Source organism: Ostrinia nubilalis, chromosome 24, assembly GCF_963855985.1.
Source record: "Ostrinia nubilalis chromosome 24, ilOstNubi1.1, whole genome shotgun sequence".
Taxonomy (NCBI): domain Eukaryota; kingdom Metazoa; phylum Arthropoda; class Insecta; order Lepidoptera; family Crambidae; genus Ostrinia; species Ostrinia nubilalis.
Window position 1 is genome coordinate 390,393 of NC_087111.1, and position 12,165 is coordinate 402,557.

General features: G+C 39.0%; 1 protein-coding gene across 1 annotated transcript in view; it reads left to right on the plus strand.

Annotated features, from left to right (window-relative positions):
• LOC135083710 (uncharacterized) overlaps positions 1-12,165 on the plus strand; it is a 51,371-nt gene that overhangs the window by 26,918 nt on the left and 12,288 nt on the right. The window contains exons 3-5 of the mRNA XM_063978423.1: positions 4,376-4,578; positions 8,363-8,490; positions 9,036-9,286. Of these exons, the coding sequence (XP_063834493.1) occupies positions 4,376-4,578; positions 8,363-8,490; positions 9,036-9,286 (582 nt within the window). The remainder of the gene's footprint in view (positions 1-4,375; positions 4,579-8,362; positions 8,491-9,035; positions 9,287-12,165) is intronic.

Consider the following 12,165-nt stretch of genomic DNA (forward strand, 5'->3'; position numbering starts at 1 on the left):
GGAAAATATTGACATCATGGATCTTAATTACATTCATTACTCATTATCGCAGCTTCTATTTGATCAAATGGTATGAAATGGGCTTATTTAATATTTAAATAGCCTTACGGTGTAGGGGTACTAACAATAAGCTTAGAACTTATGTGATGTATTATAATACTCGTAGTTAGCTGCTCTTATGCAATTTCATTTACTAACTTTGTTAACTTAGAGAAGATAAAAATAATTTAAGTATTTTTATCTTGAAAAAATAACTCGCAACTTTTACAAAATTTTAGTGATGCTAACAGCAATATGCAGTAACAAAAACAGCGTTTCTATTTCGACCTTTTTAATTTACGTTTTTATTGTTGTTTCCTTTGTTTAACGATTACGAAATCGAATGTAAGCGTTGAAATCGTTTGATTTGCGTGAAGTGAGTCTAACTGAATCACGTCCTCAGAAAAGTCCGGATGGCAAATTTCTCGATTTTTGACTTACGTGATTGCACGTGCTTGCCACTCTTTCAGGAATGTTGTCTAAAATCGTTTTAAAATAATAACATTTAATTTTAGCTGGAAAATAATTATCCAACCAGCATTTAGTCTACCACGATATTAATTTCAATCAAAAATCTAAAATATTTATTCAGTTTAGACCACAAGTGGTACTTATGAACGTCAAAATATAGTAAATAATAAAAAAAGAAAAGGTAGCCCATAAGGGGCACTTTACATGTCTCCTTATCTTTTGGCCTTATGTCTAATACAGCGGTTCCCAAACTTATTTAGTCTACTGCCCACTTTGAGAATGAATTATTTTTTAGCGGCCCCCATTTTTGTAGACAAGAGTCGAGCTCAGTCGGTGTCTAAGAGTCCTCCTAGTAGATGACGCCTCCCAAGCCTCTGCACAACGTCCCGATTTTTTTTTCTGGGTCTCTTACCGCCCTCCTTTAAGCCTGCAGCGCCCACAAGGGGGCGTTATCGCCCACTTTGGGAAAGACTGGTCTAATATAAGAGGTTCTTTTAATTTACTTTTGCGCAGTCGTAACAATCAACCCGATAGAGTATGAAGATGCAAATTAATATAAGTGTCAGTTAATCGTAAAAAAAAAACGCCGACTCAATCATGCTAGTAATACAAACAAACAACTTTTCGTTATGGTTATTAAGAGATCGTATCTTGTAGGCAGCGAAAATGGCTCCCACGATATTTATAAAGAAATTAAAAGGAATAATGATAATGATGTTGCTATCATTAATTACGATCGTTATTAGACAAACACAATAAAGACGTTCGTCTTTCTCATAAGATTGCTGTAACAAGCATACACGAGTAATTCAGATTCGCAATCAAAAAACCGTTAATTACAGTTAAAACAAAACGTCATTTGTCAAGTAAATAAATAAATAAATAAATAAATAAATAAATTTTTTATTTATCTCTCACACACATAACATCAATTACATTGATTGATATTTACATTTAAGATGTTACACAATATTTATATTTAACTAGCTGACCCGGCGAACTTTGTTCCGCCTAAATGGCAATAAATAAACAGACTTTTTTTTTAATTTCGAACGGGACAAAAAGTATCCTATGTCCTTCTCCTGGCTCTAAACTACCTCCCTGACAATTTTCAGCTAAATCGGTTCAGCCGTTCTTGAGTTATAAGTGGAGTAACTAACACGACTTTCTTTTATATATATAGATTAATTAATCCTTAATTATGCTACACTGTGTGTGAGAGACCGGAGCCTGAGATGAGACGATGAGTAACGATGAGAGTAGACATTTTTTCGAAGTTATTAAGATGTAGGCAATAACTTTTTTTGAATTAGGTATGTATCTATAATATTATGTATAATAATTGATCCATTATATTAATAAAGACATGGCTTAATTATTCATTAGCTCTTTTGAATACATTTGAGACTGAAAGTTGAATTCTCATGTTTGGAAAAAAGCGAAGTGATAAAATTACACATTCACTTCTTACTTTGGGAAACAAATCGATTATGATATCGTTGAATAATAATATGATATTGTCTAATAAGTTCCCACAAACTTATAAATAATTTGTATGTTTTTTAATGTTTTAGGCTTAAACCGTAACTATGAAATAAAAATTTGTCTAGAATGGCTTCATAGCGAAAGGACCTGCTAAATTGTGACCGTGTCTCTTCTGTGTAATTCTTTCATTCCTAGTTTTGTGTGTACAATTAACGTATTCACAAACGATGCTTGCTTAAAGAAAGCAGCAAATCGAACGCACAGCGTTGAATAGAGCTCTCTGATTGATTCGTGTGTCACCCTGTGCATCCACGCGCACTGTGAGACTTCATAGTAATGTTTGTGAATACGGGCGTCAATGTCTGTCTATGTATCTATTATTTTCCTATTGTGAACCTGGATTAATAGCAAGTCACCCGGTTACTTGATCATTTGCTTTATCTTATCATCACTCCATATTATTTCCGTTTTAACGGAATTCCTAGTCAAAAAACTGTCCCACTTCATACGCCACAATGGTTGGGAACCGGCCTGTTAACTGTGCACTGTGACCGTTGCTGCACTCGTTTGCTTTTTGTTTTAATTATTGTGCGAGAACAGATGGATTGTGATTTGGCCCGAGCTGGCAGTTGGCACATAGTTCCGAGTGGGTGAGAACTTAAAAACTGGATACTATTGATACTATGTACATGTACATGTCAAATTTGGCACGCTCTTTTCGGAACACTCTGTATAAGAGTGCGTCGCAAGAGGAACATGCAAGGCCTTTAGTGGGCTAACGAATTTTGCACGTAGGAATAGGCCTTTTTCTTTAATATTTTAACAAATAAAAATAAAATAAATGCGCCATAAACTAATAGAGTTTGGGAAACTGTTGAGCTAAAATATAAATTCAGAGTGCTATTTGAGACTACATAATTTTGGGTATAAGAACTATAAGAAAACTTTTAGTGAAACATTTTCAATTATTGCGGTCGCTCTTGTTAGAAAAGAAAATATCATACATAAATGTAAATGTGTATTTCAGAATTCTATCCTATTATTTCCTGAAGGATTCTTTAAATAAGTTGCAAAAATTAATGTTTACAACAATTATTATTGCAGTTGTTAAATGTTTTAAAATGCACTTTCAATTCCTGTTTTACTACATGCATTTAACTGGTTTTTAGTTCACAATGATTTTATCAACATGCTGTAAACCTTAAAAGATAAGTAAATCTTTCTAAACATACAATTAAAAGGTTAATCAGACTGTCCCATCACACCATAATAGGACTGTAGCAATCGAGACCACACCATGACAGAGGGCACAATTATTGTGGTCATAGCTCCACAGAGCCACAGTAAAATGATGACAGTAGAATAAGTCAAGCCTTCTTTACAAATATCTTTGTCCAGATCAGTGCGTATTACATAAAGATGAGGTAAGTACCTATTGAGACAAGTCACTAATGCCCGTTTTTACCATCAATTCCTAATTTTTAAGTGACCCCTATGGTAACAAATAACAGGAATTTTGTTTACATAGGGGACACTTAAAAATTAGGGATTGATGGTGAAAACGGGCATAAAACACACATGTTTGTCCCATGACAGAAGATATTTTATGGTTATGTTGCCATTCTTACCACTATTTGTACAAGGGGTAGAGAAAGACGAATGTATAAAAAACTGGTTCAAATAAGTCGCCGCACGGGTTTTGTTCGCTGATCCTACTTTAAGAACCGTTGGTCTTTTGTATAAATATGAAAGAAAGAGAAAGAAGAAAGAAAGAAAATAACTTTATTTTGGCAACAACAGATTCAGGCAATAAAGACATACACAAAAAAAAAACTAAGTTGCCAGAAAAGGTCACCCAATCAGTAATATCTTGACAATATACAGACAGTATGATACACACCTACTTTGTATGATTGCGAATTTAAACCCATTACGAAAGAATTTAACTACTTAATCCCTTTTAGTGTGGTGCCTTACCTAATGTCTTCCAATTAACGGCCATGTACCTGGTAATTACTACTGTGAAGTTTGTGTAGGTAATTGGGAAGGAAATACTTGAACGTGAGACACTAGTTGCTCATTGAGAAGAAAAATTAAAGTTAAACCACTACTTTGTAAATTAGGATAACATTTTCGGAAATGAAAGTTAGTGATTAAGATTTAATTTTAAAACACTCGGGTTCCAGAATGATCCTATTCAGACCGCCAAGAAACATTGGAAATTAAATGACTTGATGATGAATACAAAACCATTATCCCGATATGACCGCCTTAGTTGTGCCCTATTTGTTGTATGTGCTTATTTCTTTCTCTTATCTTGTATTGTGTGGTGTAGAATAAAGTGTGTTCTATCTATTTCAACCCCTATTTTTCTCCTCAGACTGATATCCCTGGAGATCGCCCCCCGACCTGAGGTCCAATGCGAGGCAGTAGCATGGCGACTGGTGGGGCTACTCGGCAGCGACCAGGGCTCCGGCCTACGGGCCAGGACAGCCCGGCTGGCGGGGGCGCTGGTCAACTACATGCCTGAGGCGAGGGATGCCGTGGACTCGAGGAGGAGGCAGCTTGATGCTGCTGTACAGGGTAAGATAACCAAGGAGCTACGTCCACAAAATTTGTTACATTTCGAATGGGACCATGGGAAGCGACTAGGAGTCTTGGATGCCGGCTAGGACGGCCAGGCTGGCGGGGGCGTTGGTCAACTACATGCCTGAGGCGAGGGATACCGTGGACTCGAAAAGGAGGCAGCTTGATGCTGCTGTTCAGGGTAAGATAACCAAGGGACCTACTCCCAAAAAATTTGTTACGTTTCGACTGTGACCATGGGAAGCGACCAGGGATCGGGGCTGCGGGCCAGGACAGCTCGGCTGGCGGGGGCGCTGGTCAACTACATGCCTGAGGCGAGGGATGCCGTGGACTCGAGGAGGAGGCAGCTTGATGCTGCTGTTCAGGGTGAGATAACCAGGGAGCTACGTCCACAAATTTTGTTACTTTTTGACTGTGACCATGGGAAGCAATCAGGGATCAGGGCTGCGGGCCAGGACGGCCAGGCTGGCGGGGGCGTTGGTCAACTACATGCCTGAGGCGAGGGATACCGTGGACTCGAAGAGGAGGCAGCTTGATGCTGCTGTTCAGGGTAAGATAACCAGGAGAACTACTCCCAAAAATTTTGTTACGTTTCGACTGTGACCATGGAAGCGACCAGGGCTTAGGGTAGCGAGCCAGAACTCCCAGGCTGGCGGGAGCGCTGGTCAACTACATGCCTGAGGCGAGGGATACCGTGGACTCGAGGAGGAGACAGCTTGATGCTGCTGCTTTTCAGGGTGAGATAACCAAGGAGTTACGTCCACAAATTATGTACTTTTTGACTGTGACCATGGGAAGCGATCAGGGCTGAGGGTTGCGGGTCAGGATGGCCAGGATGGCGGGGGCGCTGGTCAACTACATGCCTGAGGCCAGAGATGCCGTGGACTCGAGGAGGAGGCAGCTTGATGCTGCTATTCAGGGTGAGATAACCAAGAAGCTACGTCCACTTGTTACGTTTCGACTATGACCATGGGAAGCGACCAGGGTTTCGGGCTGCGGGCCAGGACAGCCCGGCTGGCGGGGGCGCTGGTCAACTACATGCCTGAGGCGAGGGATGCCGTGGATTCGAGGAGGAGGCAGCTTGATGCTGCTGTTCAGGGTGAGATAACCAAGAAGCTACGTCCACTTGTTACGTTTCGACTATGACCATGGGAAGCGACCAGGGCTCAGGGTTACGGTCCAGGACGGCCAGCCTGGCGGGGGCGCTGGTCAACTACATGCCTGAAGCCAGGGATGCTGTCGACGCGAGGAGTAGGCAGCTTGATGCTGCTGTTCAGGGTGAAATAAACAGGGGAACTACTCTCAAAAATTTTGTTACGTTTTGAATGGGACCATGGGAAGCGACCAGGGATTAGAGCTGCGGTCCAGGACTGCCCGGCTGGCGGGGGCGCTGGTCAACTACATACCTAAGGCGAGGGATGCCCTGGACTTGAGGAGGAGGCAGCTTGGTGCTGCTGTTCAGGGTAAGATAACCAGGGGAACTACACCCAAAAATTTTGATGCGTTTTGAACTTTCGAATGGGTACCATTATCTCTTTAACGCAAAGCGATATGCCAGCATGAGCAACAGAGACAGAACAAAAACTACGTAAACGACGTCACGAAGTAGACCTGCATTGTATGAATGGCTTTGCTAGTGGCTAGAGAGTTGGACTATTAAATGGAATACAAAAACTGAGTAATCTCATTACGCAATTGTTTTTAATTTGATTAGGATATTGCTTCAGATGGAATGATGCTTTACTGAATAAAATTGCCCGCAAAAGAGGCCCTAAAAAGAGTTCTTAATTATTTTCATGTTAAAGTTAAAGCTGGATAAATAATAAATAACCTCTTGAGAATGCCTGCAAGTTTAAATTAAACTTTCAAGATTTAGCTCATTTTCATTTAGACATATTTCCCATACTGAAACTGTCATTAAGCCAAACTTATTCTTCAGTCAAAAATAAAACTGATGATCGAAAAATCTGCCCTAAAAGTATTTTAAGTCTCAATATCAGACACAAATCGGCTTCCTCAACAAAACAATATTCACATCGTTCTTATCTAACATACCGTTGCATAACAACACAATAATTTGCGTACAAGGTTCCCATATAAAGGTCGCAGCTTAAAAACGCATCAGGGCAGATGCATCTGATGGTACATCTACCTGGGAACATAACCGTGGACGCGCATCTAATGCCCCATTTCCTTTGACCATGATAAGTATAACTGAACACTTTTTACTTGTAATTTCAACTTTAAGCCCATAGCTATAAAACACTAGTATTTGCTGCTCAGCGATTTGATAAGATGGCTTCCTTTAATTTCCTTTCTAGATTGAGCATCTGAGTGATGTTTATATCTCGTGAATGATGATTCAAGTTCGTTTATACTAATTTTAAATCTGATGGAAAGATAATTTGAGCGTAGGTTATGTTTACATCCGGAGACTGACCGTGCTTCTGTAGAAATATGATTTTATTCAGCCAATGAACACTGGGAAAACTAAAAGACATTGCTTAGCTCCAAGTTTCCCTACGTGATCGAATCAGAAATGACGAGATCCGTAGGAGAACCAGAGTGACTGACATAGCCCACAGAATCGCTAAAATCAAGTGGCAGTGGGCGGGGCACATAGCTCGTAGAGCTGATGGCCGCTGGGGCAGGAAAGTTCTTGAGTGGCGACCACGAGTTGGAAGACGTAGCGTGGGCAGGCCTCCCACTAGGTGGACCGACGATCTGGTGAAGGTCGCGGGAGGTGTCTGGATGCAAGCGGCGCAGGACCGGGCTTTGTAGAAATCTTTGGGGGGGGCCTTTATCCAGCAGTGGACATCTTTCGGCTGAAACGAACGAACGAAAGATAGCTTAGTGAAGAAGATAAGTGACAATAGAACAATGGTATCGGTGTTAGTCATTGGGTTTGACATTGGCTTTGAGTTTGGGTATGCTCCGAGGAGCGCGGATTCAAACCCCGGCGCCGCTAGATTATTGTGGTGAATCCACTTGTAAAACGTGGGGAATCCACTAGCACAGTGTTTTTCAACCTTTTTCATGACACGACCCCCTAGTATAAAAAAATATTTGGCGACCCTATGACTGTTCGCTTTTTTTTCATACATTTTATAATATTACAAAGATGTTTGTAGGGATCGAATACTTGAATCCATACAACATTTTAATGCAGTTTCATAGTTACTAGAAATCTTTTTTTTTTTTTTTTATAATAATATCTTTGGACAATCTCACACAGCGCCATCTAGCCCCAAAGTAAGCAATTAATATGCTTGTGTTATGGGTGCTAGCTTAACGGATATACTACTTATATACTTTTTTTTTTAAATACATACATATTATACATAGTAACACCCAGACCCGTCACAGAAATTAAAATTCATCATTTCAATTTCTGCCCGGCCGGGAATCGAACCCGGGACCTCTCGGCATAGTAGTCCGCTCTGAACCACTACACCAAACGGCCGACAATCTGTTTTTATTAACTAATGTTTTTTTACTGAGGTGGTTTTTACGACCTCTCGCGACCCCCCTAGAGGCTACCACGAGAGGTAACGGGACTTATTTTTTCCACAAAAAAAAAGATAAAGGCTTGTCCAGCAGGCCTAGAATGCGCGCCGTTTTTACCCATACATTTTGTCGATAAAGATGATATCATAGCGTGAATCCTAGCCCAATAGGGGTTAGCTAGTGGGGAAACTTTTTTTCTCCACTTGAGTAATCTATAAATAATGCGCCTATGACATCACATTAGGGCGGGAGTAATAGAAGAATTCTTTCCCAGGGCTGGGCACCCATGGGCTGACGGCGGACGCGACGGGCGCGCTCATCTCGCTGCACGTAGCCATGAAGAACGAGCTGCAGAGGCACGTCGAGGTCTACAAGCAGGCGCTGCACAAGCTGGATGAGCTGGTAGGTCTAATTACACCCGTAGATTGCTAGCATGGATTATTAATAGACAGTGATAGGTAGCGCTGGTAGAGTAAAAGATTATGAGGCGCGTAAAGGCTTCTCATGAGCAAAACGAAAGAAATGATGAATTTGACTTGAATGCTACGTCATATGACATCTCAGTGATCTGGTAATCGCGGGTAAAATTTTTAAGACAAAGCAATTGTCAAAAATGTCACGTAAATTTTTTCCCAATTTGTGATCCTTAGATTGACTTAGTCAGGAGCACATGGTGCTCTTATTAACGTAGTTGTCAGGATATTGTACGAGGAATTCCGAGGACAACTTTAGATAAATAACAAAGTAGATACTTATGGCGGATCACAAAGAATTAACCCACAGGGTTGTGATCTCAATTGTTACAATACATATTTTCGGAGAAGCATATCTCAAACTGTGAAGGTCTTCAATTCTTCATAGTTATATTCTCTAGCCAGTTCTTCTCAACACTCCAACAATCCACTCCAAGTCCTCAATCAATTGTATATCTCAACCTCTTTCAACAGTCACCAGTGACAGTGAACCAGGACCCAGCGTCGTCATCACATCAACGCCTGCTAGCTCTCTCCCACGCCGACGTGGAGCGGCGCCTCATCGACAACAAGTCACTGCTCACCATCGTCGACAAGCCAGCATTGAGGCAGCTACCGACGCTGGTGACGGCGCTGGCCCAGCGAGTGGAGAGCGATAAGGCGGTGCTGGCGTGCGTAGGGCAGATCAAGAGAAGCGATCCGGCTTTGGACCTTAATGACACGCGGTAAGTTTATACTTTAAGCATAATTTAAGTACCTTTCATGCTGGCAGTGTCCTGAGAGACCACGAGACAAGCCGAGGGTAAGAGTATACGGCTCGTGTGTTCGCACATGGGGCTGTCTCGCGAGAGGTTCGGGTAAGTTTGGGCGACAGCTCTCAGACGAGACTTTGACGAGAGTGTACTGCCGGCATACGCCATTATAGAAGGAACATTATACCTTTCAGAACGTTGCTTTTGTAGGAACCACCTACCGTGATACCGTCGTTACTCAACGTTGGCAAAAACTTGAGAGCGGTACTTATCAAAGTGGTTAAAATGACCCTTACCCTAAGATGTGTATTTTATTTTGAGTAAAATTATCTAGTTAGGAAAATACAAATTATTCCCAATTATGATCATATTCTCTTAACTTCATTTTAATAATGCAACGAAAATTTTAAATATCGTAAAAGTAGTCATCATTAGAAACTAATTATGAGTACCTAATTCAATGAAAACCACAATAAGATAATTTATTTTAACAGCTAGCCAAATAAAGCATTTTTGGCTTAGAACCTAATGTAATAAATAATTAAAAACATGAATTTATCAGCAACCCAATGAGCTAAATTGACAACACAAAGTTTACAACTAACGAAAAACAATAATAAATTACAAATTCTTGCTATCAACAATCTCATGATAACAGACCGTGAAATGACTGGCTCTATTTAAAATATTTATAATGATTCACGCTGTTTTATGCGTAATTACTATTTTATATTTCCTAATAAACTCGGGCAGGAAACTGATACCATCTGCTAGGAAGGGGAAGCTAATTTGGAATATATTTAAATGTATCTTTATATGTAAGTACATAAAGTTTTACTTCCTAGGTATTTCTAGAAAGGTTTTTTTTTCATAAGCAAAGTTATTTTAATCAAAAATACCTGGAATTTTTAATGCTTAATTAGATTTTTATTAGGTAAAAAACTGAAGCATTTTAATGAAATAGGTGAATCATAATTAAGAAATATGTAAATATGTAATTGTCCTATTTACTAAGGCTGAGTTGCACCACCTTACTTAAACCGTAACCGTAACCATAATCGGTGTTTTTGTATGAAGTTTGACAGACTTTTGACGTTTGTTAAAGTTAAAGTAAGATGGTGCAACCCAGCCTAAGTAAGTAACTAGAGGAAATGATTCTTTTACCTACTTTGACAGCTAAAATACAAAATGAAAGTGTGAATGTAATATCAGAACGTAACTGTATTCTTAACGATTATTACAACGATTTAACATTCGCTTACAGCACATATTAGCGAACGTAAATGCAATATTCGTGATTTTTGTGAATAGTTCCAGTGAACTTGATCTATTTTATACGCTTTGTTAATGGGCACTGCTTTTATGGTTATGGACATTACATCGAAAACCTTTTGCCTTTGATTACCTTGAAAATGGTTACGTTTCATGGTTAACTTAGACCATTTTCTTTCATTATACGAGTACATACCCAAAATAATAGGTAAAAATATTACGTACGCAGCAGTTCTAAATAATATATAATTATATAAGTATGTATTTACAAAAAAAAAGTATTTAAGTATGTTTATATTCGTTGTCTAGTACCCATAGTACAAGCTTTGCTTAGTTTGGGACTAGAAGCGCAATGTAAAATGTCCAAGGATATTATTTATTTATTATATTCCGTTTCATTAAGACACTACAGGTCAGGCCGAAAGTACGCACACTACTAAAGAAGTATTTAAGCATGTTTATATCCGTTGTCTAGTACCCGTAGTACAAAGCTTTGCTTACGGACTAGAAGCGTAGTGTAAAAATGTCCAAAGATATTCCTTACACCAAACTATCGGTCGATGAAAGTTTGTAGGCTTCAGAAACTTAATAAAGTTTCTTGAATGCATAAAACATGTTTGAGAACTGGCCAACTATAATCAAAACCAATTTAAATCGCAATCAGAAACTTTATCATGTAACACAACAAGTTCAATCTGTGTAGCATGAAGTCATTAACAATCTGTCGTTCTCACGGGCGAAAGCAATAAATAAATAATCAATGCCATTTGCATAACGCGACACAATTTGTGTTGTGACTTAATCAATTCTAATCTTGTCATCACTTCTTCATACATTGCATAATTTAGGCACAAAACTAGCGTCGCCTTTTCAGCGAAAGTCCCTCTTACGTAATCTTTGACCGGGCAAAAACAGACTGGTCTGTGATCCATCAAAGATTATGATTTTTATAATCGATCGATTTTCAGAAATTACATAATGAACTAATGAGAGATTACCAGCATGTTCGGGTGATATAATCTTGACATGGGAAGTAAAAGTGGTATGAACAGGTTTACTAACTTCCTCTCATGAACTTTTATCTTCCGCGAGATTTTATTAGATCGTTTTTTCTTGACACACAAGTAAAAATAAATTAATATCATCTGTGTCAATGCTGTACACATCAGCATTTATTTTCACACGTAAAAAAGCGACAATTAGGTACTTATTTAAATTGCCACTTTCTGACATATCAGAAACTTATTATAAAAACTCAATGTTGATGTGAATGATGTAAATAAAATTGGTGATGTAATGACGAAAGTACGAGCGAAATAAGCAATATATTTTTAATAATAAAAGACAATTTATAAAAGTGTCATATTACTTTCGAGCTTTTCTGATGTGTCAATTTAAGGAGAAATTTAAATGTTTAGCAGTTATAAGGAGATTTTGAATTTTTCATACCTTTTTTATGGCTACTGAAAATGACTGGAAAAAAAAAATAAAACCGACTTCAAATGCGTGAACACAAAAAAAACTAAAAATTAAAAATATTGCGTATAAAAAAGTTCATCCCCAATTTTCCACCCTTGGGG